Below are 12,699 nucleotides of genomic sequence, written 5' to 3'. Positions count from 1 at the left end.
TTTCTACACTAGCTGCCAAAATTCTCTTGTAATAGCTCCCCAGATAGGGATCTGGACTCAGCTGGCCCATCACATCAGTCAGCGAGATCTGATTCTGAGGAGGTCAAGGGAAGGATTAATAGGCACGTACAGCTTTGGCTCCTAGGGGGAAGATGGCCCAGGAGGAATGGGAAGCGCTCAAGAACAAAATTCTGACGATACAAACAGAAACAGTTCTGATGAGGAATTTAAAAAAAAAAAAAAAAGGAGTCATCTGGGGAAAGCAGGACGGATGCTGAGCTAATTCATCCATTAGTTCTTTTAAAAAGACACATGCGGAAGATGGAAGCGGGGGCTGAGGGTGAATACCAAAGAGACACATGCTCTGGGAAGTATAAACCAAGACTGCTGCTGAATGCTAAGGCTTTGGCTAGGATCTCATGTAAGGGGCAGAAGAAAGTGCGAAAGGAAGGAGTGGACATCAGAGAGAAAGCAGAGCGTGGTTCGGAGGAAGAGCAGAAGATCTGGATCCAAATCCTGCCTCTGACATGTCTTATTGCCTTTCTGAGCCTCAGTTTCCTCATCTGTAAACTAAATAAAATTGGCCCAGTTTGTTAGAACAGGACTTCTTAAACTTTTTCTACTCACGCCTCTACATTTTTATGCAACCCCAGGCATATAAGTATATAAAACAGGTATTTACTGATGATAAATCAGAATTTCATGACTCCCACAGTCACTTACACAACCCTATATGGGAGTTCAAAAGAATTCAAATCACCACTCTATGGGGATACAATTCACAGTTTAAGAAGCTTGGTGCTAGACTATGAGTTCTTATTTTGCTTCTGGAGGAGGGGAGGGGGTTTCCCCTACTAAGTGAAATAATCTAGAAAGAATAAGACAAAAATGTTTAACAAGAGAGGTGAAATCTAAATTTAGGGCTGCTAGGTGGTGCCATAGAGGATAAAGTATGAGTTCATCTTTGTGAGTTCAAATACAATCTCAGACACTAGGTGTGTGACCCTGGGCAAGTCCCTTCACTCTATGTGCCTCAGTTTCCCCATATGTCAAATTGCTGGAGATGGAAACAGCAAGTCACTTCAGTATATTTGCTAAGAAAACCCCAATAGGGTCTAAATGACTGAAAAATGACTCAACAGCCACAACAATTGAAATCTAAACAGAATAAGGATAGTATTTATGCCATAGTGGATAAAATGCTGATTTCAGAATCAAAAAGACCATTGTTAAAATCTGTACTCAGGCACTCCCTAGCTGTGTTAAATCTCCATCTTCCTCAGTTCCCTCAACTGGATAAAAGGCATAATAATTGCACCCACTCCCCAGTGTTGTTGTGAGGATCAAAGAAGATGTTTGTGAATTTCTAGCACAGTGCCTGGCAGAAAGTAAGCTCTGAATAAATGCTTGTTCCCTTCCTTTTCCCCCTCAAAGAATTCAAATCACCAGACTCAGATTAAACTCCATTCTAGGGATAGAGAAAGAATGTGCAGATTTTGAAGCTTCCGTCAGCAGTCTTTGAAAAAAAAATCACAAAAAAATAAGAGTTTTCATAGAACTGGAAATGGGCAAATGTAGTCCTGATTTTCAGAAAGGGGAAGGAGGTAAGCTATTCCAAATATAGGTTGGCAATCTAGACTTTGATTCCTGGCAAAACTGGGGATAGCAGCAGGTTTCAGCGAAAAGAATATTAAATTTGTAGTCAGAGATCCTGGACTAAAATCCCTTACTACCAGAATGACCTTGAACAAATCACTTCATATTACTAGGTTTCCACTTCCTTTATTGATAAATGGAAGGGGTTAGAGTTGATAGTGTTTAAGGTGTCTTCTAGCCCTACAATTATGATCCTATGAAAACTCTATAACATCTTTTAAAATTTATATTTTAAAATATTTAACAACAACAGCAACAAAAAGCATTTCCATATAGGGAGAGGAAAAGTAACAATCACTTATTAAGCACCTACTATGTTCCAGTCACTATGCTAAGGGCTTTCCTTTAAATATTCTCTCTCCCAAAAGTCTGAATGCTAGAGTAGATTTAAACTACCCCAAGACTTTGGGCACCTACTCCAATCCCTCACTGACCCATTGCTATGGAGTATAATTTGGGCATCATGATTTTGTAAAAGGGGTATTTAATTTGCAGACAGACATGGGTCCTAAACTCTGCAAGCCATTAATCTGTCCTGGTCACAGTTTTTTCTTTTGCAAAATAAAGGCATAGGTGGTGCTTCTAGCTCAAAGTCTATCACTCTGATTAAATAGAAAAGAAATGTCACTTTTAAGATGTCATGGATTTGTCAAGAACAAGTCATAACAAATAAATCTCATTTTTCTTTTTCCTTTATTTGTTCATTTATTCAATCATTTGTTTACTTATTTATTTATGGACAGCGTCTCTTACCAGCCTGTTAGTTCAGGGAAGTGACTTAGACTGGTATAACCAGATTTTAGTAATAAACTAGGCAAAGTTTTTCATGCTATCTTTCTGGGCCAGATGGGAAAAGAGTGAGCTAAGTAGATTGTACAATTTAGGCTGATTAAAAACAGATTGACTAAGTAAACCCAAAGGATGGCAGCTATTGAATCAATGACAGCCTGAAGAGACATCTCTGGTGGAGGACCCCAAGAATCTATCCTTGACCTTGTGCTGGTCAACATTTTCTCTAATGACTTAGATGAAGACAGCAATGGCATTCTTATCAAAGTTGCAGATGATACATCTAGGGCAGATTACTAACACAGTAAATTATATAATAGGATCTACCAAGATCCCCAAAGGCTGGAATGATAGGATAAATCTAATAAGATTTTTAACATTGAATACAAATAAAAATAAAAGTCTTACAATTATATTCTGAGAAATTATTTGCACAAACACAGAGTAGATTAGTGAACTGAAATATTAATAAGTCAGTAATATAATAGATGTTATTTGTACTTCGTTAGCCAAGAAGACCACGACATCAGGAAGGTAATACCATGACATGAAAGTGAATTGGATTTAGGTGAGGGAGGGCTGTGCAAGGTCACCAGCTCACTTTCTCCTCCAGAGCCACCTGGGTCCAATGATCAGATATAGATCAAGATGATTGGAGATGATAAAGGCTAGGTAGCAATTGAGACAAAAAAATCTCCTCTTTCATCTAGTCCAAAAAAATGGGAAAATGTTGCAAAGTTAAAACAGGATATAATCTCAGTTATTATTATTATAGGGGAGAAACTAAGTCTCAAAGAATTTAGTTGACTTGTCTCCTTTTACTACACATAAGTAGTAAGAGTTAAGATTTAATCCAAAGTCTCTGAACCAAAATCCAGTGTTCTTCCCAAAAGAAGTGGGGAATTTTAGCCTGGAAAAGAAAAGACTTCAAGAGTCATGGTTGCTACCTTTAATTATTTGATGGACAGTCAAGTGGAATAGCAATTAGTCTTGTTCAGTCCCAGAGAACAGAACTCAAGGGAAAGGTTAGACATTTCAGGGCAGAGGGAGAGGGAATATTTCAGCTTAATATAAATAAGCATTTTCTAACAATTAGAGTCGTTCCAAAATTGAATGGGCTACCTTGAAATGTAGTGAGTTCCCTATTACTCTAAGTCTTCAAGCAGATGAAACTGGATGGTTATTTGTCAAATAAATTGTAGAAGGATCCATGAATCTGGAAACAGGGCTCTCTTCTCACCTAGAGTGGGTGAATCTCCCAAAGCTCCACTCAATAACCCTTGGAGGTTCTGAAATCTTAAGGACCATATTCAGGAAACTCCAAGCCCACTGATATTAGGACTGAATTCTAGGGAGTGAGGCAAGGCTCTAGTGGGGTCAAGGGCATTTGGAGGGGTCTCTCATATCCTGAGACACAGAAGAGCCATTATTGTTTCTCCCCTTGAAGAATGGGTGCTGTCTGTCACTGTCACACTCTGCCAAGAAAGATTCTGTGCATCAGGAAAAATCACAGGCTCTTTGAGGAACTAGGAGATGGCCCCCTAACCCTTTTCAGCCTCTTAAGCTGCCAAAATTCTTGATGAAGGAACAGAACCAAAGCCAGACTAGTTTCAGAGTCCCTGAAGGTCAATTAAATAGATTAAGCTTGGGTGATGAGAGCAATCAAGACAGAATGAACCATGGATTGGATCCCAGATTTGTTTGGACTTAATTCTAACAAAAGATAGCCCAAACTCACTTTTTTTATTTCTTTCCCATCACTTCCCAGAGATCTCCCCTATCTTCCCATATCCCACTTTATCCAACGTCCAAATTCACAGATGGTCTACAATGTATAGATACCATTCATATCTCAATAGCAATTCATACTAATGCTTTATTTTCATTTACTAGCCCTTAAAGAAGTCCTATAAAATAAAAGGTTGGGGTCTGATAATTTTATAGGGGAGGAGGCTGAAAATCCAGAAAGGGAAGTAATTTGATAAAGGTCGTACAGGAGAAGGGAATAAGCATTTATTGTCTGCCTACTATATTCCAAGCAATTTAATATCCACATTTGATTCTCACTATAACCCTGGGAGTTAGGTGCTGTTATTATCCCCATACTGCAGATGAGAAAAACTGAGGCAGACAGAGTTAAGTGATTTGTGCAAGGTGACACATCTAAGGCCATATTTGAATTCAGAGCTTCCTGATTCAATTTTTTAAAATATACAATCAACTTTTCTTATCATATACAACTACCATGAGAGTCAGAGTGCATTGCTGTTATGTACTAGAAAGAATACTAATTCTTATCCTAACCAGAATCAGAAGACCTAAATTCAAATACTTATTACTTGACAACTTTGAGCAAGTCAATTTATCTGGGTCTTACTCTGTTCTATAAAAATGATGTTGGAACTGAAAATCTCCCAGATCCCTTCTAGGTAGACTTTTTATAATCCTATTAACTGGAGCTTGGGCCCATATCTTGTGTCCATCTCCTAGTTCTGGGCTCTGTCCATTGATAATAGTTGGGTTATTGTGGTGGTGGTTGTTTTTACTTAATAAAATTATATTTTCCCAATTATACGTAAGGATAGTTTTCAGTATTCATTTTTGGAAGATTTTAAGTTTCAAATTTTTTTCTCCCTCCTTTCCTTACTTGCCCCTTCCCCAAAATAGCAAGCCATCTTGATATAGGTACAACATTATAACACTGATAGTAGTTATAGTGATTCACTAGCTGTGGGGCTTGGAAGTTGGTTAATGTCCCTAGTGTTTAGTTTAATTCTGTTCTTATCATCTTATTCTGGCAGACTGCTAGCTATTCCATACCTGTTCGTTTAATGAGAAATAAAGACTAAGTCCCAAGGAAATTAATAACCACACAAGAAATCCCTTTTTGACATGTCAATTCTTACTAAACCTCAGTTTCCTTATGTTTAAAATAAAAATAAAATAAATGTTTGAGTGATATTTAAACCTAAAATATGAATTTCATAGGAAATAACTTTTGATAAAAGTTGTTTAAAAGTTTAATAAAAGTTGTTTTGATAAAAATTGCTAGGAAAGAAATTAGATTTAGATTTAAACCAACATATTGTACCATATACCACAGTAAACTCATTACCAGTTAGAACTCTCTAAAAGTGGAATTGTCTGCCTTAGTAATGGTTTCCCTTTGACTTGGGGTCTGCAAGCAAAGACTAGATGATCTTTTGTCAGGTATATTATAAAGAAAATTCCTAGCCTGGAGCTCTGTCCACTCTCCCCTGACCCAACTCTCGACTCTGATTCTTTCAGGAAGGCCCTATCCAGAACCAGAGATCCAAGCGTTGCCTGGAGCTGCAGGAAAACAGCGACAATGAATTTGGGTTCCAGCTGGTGCTGCAAAAGTGCTCTGGCCAGCACTGGTCCATCACCAACATCCTACAGAGCTTGTCCTCCTGACCAGCCCCAGGGAAGGAAGGGAACCTCTCATCTTCTGCTACTGTGTAGCGCGCGTCGCCTGCTCTACTGTATTCTTTTCTTGGGGTTTTCCATGTGGAAGATGGGCTTGTAGGCTGAGAAAAGAGACTCATTTCCTATTCAATTTTCATGGAATTTATAGAAAGATGCTGAATCACGGGTGAGGGTGGAAGGTCATAAACTATTTTACAACTGTACATAGGGAACAAATGGAGACTATTTATAACTGACAATAAAATGCTATTGGTTAAAAAAAACAAGACTTCTCCTGGTCATTTGATGTTCTGAGGGAAAGGCTAAGGGATGAGAAAGAATGTGTCCAATCCAGGACCTTATAGAGCTGAAGACAAGTTGGAGGTTGTTCCTTCAATAGCAATTCATCCCAACATTGATAAAGCACCTTATTACATGTCAACCATGTTGGTTCTAGAAATCAGTCGATCAATAAGCATTTGTTGAGTGTTTCTATAAGCCAGGCAGTGAGAGCTGCTGGGATACAAAGCCAAAAAAGAACCTGCCTATTCTCAAAGAGCTTAGTTCTACAATATCTTCTCATCTAACCCCTAGAGGAGAAGACTCTTTTAAGAGTCCGGAGAAAAGATGCCCAGTGAAATGTTCATTTGCTTCATGTTTGCTCTGCTAGCTTCTCTTCTTGGCCCAACGTGGGTGAAACTGGATGGTAAGAGCTCTCATTGAGGAGGAGATTCAGACTGGAAATGGACTCTAGAAATTACAGTTCTTGGAAAAGAGAAGAGAAGGCTACTTTCTCCTCTCTTCCCAAAATATCAAAAACTACTCAGTGGTCAACTTCACACCCTATGGACCTTAGTGACTAAGCGGAGTTGGGAGCGAGGTGTGAGAAAGCTTTACTGCAATGATGTCTCCCCACTCAAAAGAATAAAGAATTATCTTAGATCATAGATATCTGAGAAAATGCTAGTGTCTCATAGCCTGATACCAAGGCATTTGGTCTCTTTATAATTACCACAGGTAATGGGTAAAAGGACCTCGTTGTCAGATCCTAAGAGAGAAGTCAGGGAAGGGAAGGGGGAATGTGGAAGAAGTAGAGGGAGATAGGAAGAGAGAGAATCAAAGGGAAGGAAGGCAAGAAGGAAGACAGAAGTGAGAAAAGGGAGAAGGAAAGGGAGGGAAGGCAAGAGGCAAGAGAGATGTGGAGAGAGAGACAGAAAGAGACCAAAAGAGAGACAAAAATGGAGGGAAAGGGACAAAGGAGAGAGGGAGGGGGAAAAAGAGAGAAAGAAAGAGAAAGAATAATTAAAGAGAAAAAGAAGGAAGGAAAGACAATGAGAAAGAGCACCCCTAAAATGGGAAGTGCTATCTCAGCCGATATTGGCTTGCAATCAGCCCTTTTGTCACATCATTGGAACTCTATGCACAATTACATGCATACATAATTCATAGCTTCCAGGATCTGTAATATCATCGACGTGGGTGATTCCCTTCATTGACACAGAAAGACATCCTAGAAACAATCTTCATGGGTAACTCTAGTTGAAAAAAATTCCCCTACCTGGTAACGAGGGAGGGAGAGGCCATAGATCATTTATATCCCTAGGATGTCTCTTCCTCCATTGGGAAACAAGTCTACACAGGAGACACATCCCAGAGTCAGTCCTTAGGCTCTGTCTTTGTTCTGGCTCATATCTAGCTTTCATATTCTGGTTTTTATGAAGCAATCTCTAACCGATTGTCTGCTTTGTTCTTGTAAAGGACCTCATCCCCAATGTGCACAGGAAGCAAGAGACCCACTCTGAGTAGCCCCCCATTCTCCTCTCCCACCATTCCCTTGCCCGAGGACTTGAGCTTTAGGCTAATTAGTCCTGCAAAGTGTGTCTAACTTTATATGTGCCCTGAAAGGAAATCATTACTTTTCTTAACAACGTGAGCATTAAACACCTTTTTTCCCCACTTAGTCTGCAAACGGAATTGGCCTATATTTCTGTGAGAAAGCTCTTTAAAAACATCACAGCTGATCACCGCTCCAGACACGGGCTGGGCTAATTCATGTGCTTGGAGGGGGGAGGTCGCCAGCTGTGGCGGGTCCCAGTCACCATTCCACACGACCGGGATCTCAGAATTGAGGGGACTCTGGAGGACATGGAGTCCAACCCTAACTCCTCATTTCCTTGTGCATCAACTCTCATTGGTTATTTTTATTCTATTCTTTCCAGCCTAAGGATCACCCCCTTTGGCAGAAAAAAACAGGCAAAAAAAGAGTGCCATAATCCTTGTTACCATCTTGGAAGTTACCTCATGCAATAGTCTCCTTATCCCCTTTTTTATTGCTTTAAAAGTTATCCTTTGTTAAATAGCAACATTCCCGGGAGGAATGGCATGTTGTGTCAAGTCCCAAAACCAGTTCATTCTAGGTTGTCATCTAGTTTTTCCTACCTGGCAGGGTTGTAGTCACAATTTAATGGGGTTCTCTACTGGGTTGCAGCTAGGTGGCTCAGGGGGTAGAGATGAAGGATGCTGAAGGGAAACCAGAGGTACCTCAGGAGGATTCCTTGAGGGAATTTGGGATGGAGAAGGAAAAGCTAGCAATGCAAGGGTTAATGTTGAATAATTAGAGTTAATGTTGAATAATTATCCATGCATATGTTTTACAAATAAAAAGCTTTAAATAAAAAAGGAAAGGAAAGGAAAGAGAAAAAGAAAAAATAGAGTTTAATATAAATATTTTTTAATCTTTAAAAAAAAATGCCTACCAGGAGTGTGGTAGAGCATGAAAGCTATCATCAAGTATTTGAGGGCCTATAATGTGAAAGGTTAGGTTTATTCTGCCCAACTCCAAAGGACAGAACCAGGAGCTACGCTTGGAAGATGTCAAGTTTTGGCCTGATGTCAGGAACCTTTCCTAATAATTACACCCACACAAAAGTGAGCTGGACTGTCCTGGAGGGCTCTTCTAGCAAAGGCTGTATATGTATCCAGGAGCCAAGACGATTATGGAGTGGATACTTACTTAGGCAAACATTGAATTTCATCTGAAGTTCCCTCCCAGCCCTGACATCTGGGAATTCTGGGGAGGATGGATCGAGTCACCCAGACTGAGTCCTATTAGAGTGGGGCCTCCTGGGCAACCAAGGGATGGTCTAAGACCAGCCAGATGGTGACAGACAGAAGAAGGTGACGGAGGCCATTGGGAAGAGGAAGGCTAAAATAAAGCTCCTTTTCATTGGAGGGTCCTGAAGACAAGTCTACTTTATAATAAAAACTCCCTTCTTCTTGCTTGTGGGACCCAGGGACTATAACCAGGGCCAGAGGATGAGCCCTTTGTCAGGACAGATACTCACTTAAACACCCAAACATTCCCTGCATTTGAACAATCGCAAATAGTCAGACATGCACCCAGCCATTACTACCCTCCATGAAGTGAGTTTTCCTGAGACAGACAGAACAAGATAGGAATAATTACATCATAGCTCCTGCTGGGCAGACCCATTAACTTGAAATCATAGAAATCTCATTATGATAATCTTTCTTTTTAATTATAGGAGAGGGATAATGAGGAATTGTCTGAGAAAAGACAAGGGGAAAAGGGGTGTAAACTGGGCAAGTCTGATTTAGAAATTCTGCAGCTGGAAATGTCCTTTAGCCCTTTTCCCTGGTCCAAAACAAGAGAAAACCACAAAGCAGATAATGAAGTCCCCCGGCATCCCAGTCCATGCCCTGTCTCATCCATTCTGCAAAGTTGGGGAGCATGATTCTCTCCTTCATAAGTTATGTCCCCAATCCCCCAGATTCTGGCTGAAACTTTAGCTACCACTGCCAGCCATAATCCTAATTATCACTTTCAGTGATTGACAACTGAGACTCTTCCTGGACCCTTGGGAGAAAGGGACACATTGAAATTCCCCAAACACAATAAGTGACACTTTCAATCATACCCCAACCACATAAGGCTCTGGCCCTAGTCCAATCTCCTCCCTCAGACCTTAAGCAGTCAACAAGCATTTATTAAGAACTTATTTTATGCTAGGCTCCCCTGCTAAGTTCTGGGGATATAAAGAAAGGCAAATCTTGGTTCTGCTTCATTTTCTAAAAGGAAAGGCATCATAGAAAAAAGTGAACATAAAGAATATACCTGTTGTGTTGTAGTCCTTTATTTTTCAAAGGGGATCAATGATATCATAAGGAAATGTCTTTTTTTTAGTTATTTTTATTTTGAGGTGATGTCTTGCTTGTGCATAAATTGGATATATGAGGCAGATTTGCTCATTCTCTCTTCCAGAATCATCAAAGTCCAATAATAAGTCAAAAGTCAATTGGTGATGATCCAGGATGTAGTGGTCCCTTTGGTCCCTTTGATGTCTAACCAAACTCTAAATGTTCTTCAGCACTTATTTTAATAGATTTTGTAGCCACTAGAATAAATTGTCCCCATCCACCTATATCTCTCAGAAAGTCTTTAAATGTTAGGGTAGATATCCTCCTAACTGAGTAATGGGTTTGAGACCCACCAGTTACCCCCACCTGGTTTAGCCCATCTGCCAAGACAAGGATGTAGTCACTGCACATGTTACAGCTTCTTGGAGCCGCAGGTAAGAGCTGAGTGAAAGGTGAACACCAAAGGTGGAAGAGCAATCCTGAAAGGGGCTTGGTGAGCCCTCACGCCCGAGGTGGGGGTCCTCCCTGAACACCTAATACACTTCCCCCCCAAAAAAATACAGAGTGTATATGGAAGGTAATCTCAGAGAGAAGCATGGAGAGGGGAAGTGGAAAGACCAGCAAAGATTTCCTGCCAAAGTTCGGATTTCAGCTGGCTTTAAGGAAAATAGAGAATCCCTTTCCCACAATCCCTGCTCACAGTTTGCCTGGGAAAAGTTTGCTGCTGGTGGAGAAAGAAAGTGGGAAAGAGCAGTAGGTATAAGTTTCAGAGGGGCCGGAAAATATTGGGCAAATTTTCCTAACAAGTAGAACTTTCTAAAAGTGAAAGGGTCTGCCTCATGTATAATGAGTTAACTGAACAAATTGCACAGCCACAAGTCAAGGCTGTTGGATATGGGACTGGATTATACACTGTCAGAGACCTTTTCCAACTCAGAGATCCTGTGACTCTGAGAGAGGCTGGAGATGAATTTCCGACGACTATACTTTTCATGATTTCCTGACTCCTTCTTATCTTGGTTGCCTCCAAATGGATGCACCCCAATTTATCGATGTCCTTGCTAAATGGTAGCTCTTAAAAATGAACACAATATTTCAGTTGTGATCTGAGCAGAACAGTAAACATTAGGACTATCTGTTTACTCATTCATGTCTTTATACCTTTATCAGTATAGCCTCAGTTACATTTGCTCTTTTGCCTATAATGTCACATTGTTAATTTAGTAAATACACAAAATCTTCTAGGTCTTTTCCACATGAACTGTTCTCTAGTCTTTATCTGAGCAATTGAATTTTTGAACCCATGTTAAAACTATACATTTATTTCTATTAAATCATATCAGATTGAGCCCATTGTTTTTATATATCTTCTGAGTTTTCTGCATCAAGGAGAAAAGTTCTTAGTTTGGATAGATTTCAGGGGGTCCATGAACTTAGATGGAAAAAATTACATCTTGATTTTTCACTACCTTAAAACTAAAATATAATATTTCCTTTCATTAAAAATATGATCAGTATAGTTTTCTGAGTGATTCCACAGCCCTCAAGAATCCTTATATATGGTTTAGTGGCCCCCATTTATAGTTGAGTTTAATACCACTGATCTAGTCCAACCCCCTCATTTTATGAATTAAAAAAGCTCATGAAAATTAGGTGACTTCATTCAAGGTCACCCAGGGACTACATGAGAAAATTAAAATTAGAACCCAGGTTCCCCGACTCCAGCATCATCACTCTTTCCACAACACTGCACTGTTGCTATTCAAATCTATTTCATTTTTTAAATTCAGGATCCATGGACTAACATTTACCATTGAGGGAGAAAATCCGGAGGTTTCAAAGCCAGGTTTACTGAGCTTGGAGTGGCCACATCCGGACAGCTTCTCAGACAATTTCTCCCCTTGCATTGTGTGAGCTTCCAATAATCCCTCTCACTGAAGCAGAGCAGGATATATATTTGGGGAATAATCCCATACAGCAAATAACCCCCAACTCACCTCCAATTCCAGGACTTCCTGGAAAAACTGTGTGTTTGTTCTTTAGCTTTTGCAAGAGATTTACCTGCCTTGTTCAAACTGATAGTGAAAGAATCAGCATTATTGTCTGGGTTCATGCCCCTGGCTAAGGGGCAGATGATGGAGGAGGAAGCTAACTGGAAATCGGACTGACAAAATTTCCTGTCCTGGCCTAGTGCTTCCAGAGACTCAGGGGGACAAGTCAGTAAAGATACTCCTTTATTCTGCCTCTGCTATGGAGCCCCCATAGTTTTTCCATGGCCCCACTGTGGAATTCCCCATAGTTCTTCCATGTTCCTCTATGAAGCCTCCAGAATTCCTCAATGGCTCCTCCATGGAATCAGTGATTGTCCCTGTAAGACTCCCTTCCCATGCTAACAACTGTTGTCCATTCTCCCTTCATCCCCCATTGGGAATGAGCATGAATAGATCTATCTGTACAACAGTTGAGAGTTCCATGTCAAGAGAGATGAGTTTGGGAAGCAATGATTTCCAATAAAAGAGGGAGTTCTTGAAGGCAATCTTGCATGATCAGCACATCACTGGCTCTGGAATCCAAGTATCTGAGTTCAAATCCTATCTCTGATATTTCTGTCTGAGTGACTTTGAATAAATCATTACCCTCCATGGACCTGGGTTTCCTCATCTATAAAAT

At 40.1% G+C, this 12,699-nt stretch overlaps 1 protein-coding gene across 1 annotated transcript in view; it reads left to right on the top strand.

Moving 5' to 3' along the window:
* Positions 1-6,146, top strand: part of GALNT18 (polypeptide N-acetylgalactosaminyltransferase 18) — a 430,583-nt gene extending 424,437 nt beyond the window's left edge. Inside the window, exon 11 of the mRNA XM_003773612.2 lies at positions 5,734-6,146. Coding sequence (XP_003773660.2) covers positions 5,734-5,880 — 147 coding nt within the window. The 3' untranslated portion in view covers positions 5,881-6,146. The remainder of the gene's footprint in view (positions 1-5,733) is intronic.
* Positions 6,147-12,699: the final 6,553 nt, after the last annotated feature.

Source organism: Sarcophilus harrisii, chromosome 6 (assembly GCF_902635505.1).
Source record: "Sarcophilus harrisii chromosome 6, mSarHar1.11, whole genome shotgun sequence".
In the NCBI taxonomy this organism is placed as follows: Eukaryota; Metazoa; Chordata; class Mammalia; order Dasyuromorphia; family Dasyuridae; genus Sarcophilus; species Sarcophilus harrisii.
The sequence above is the reverse complement of the archived record's forward strand: the minus strand, read 5'-3'. Positions and strand labels throughout refer to the sequence as shown.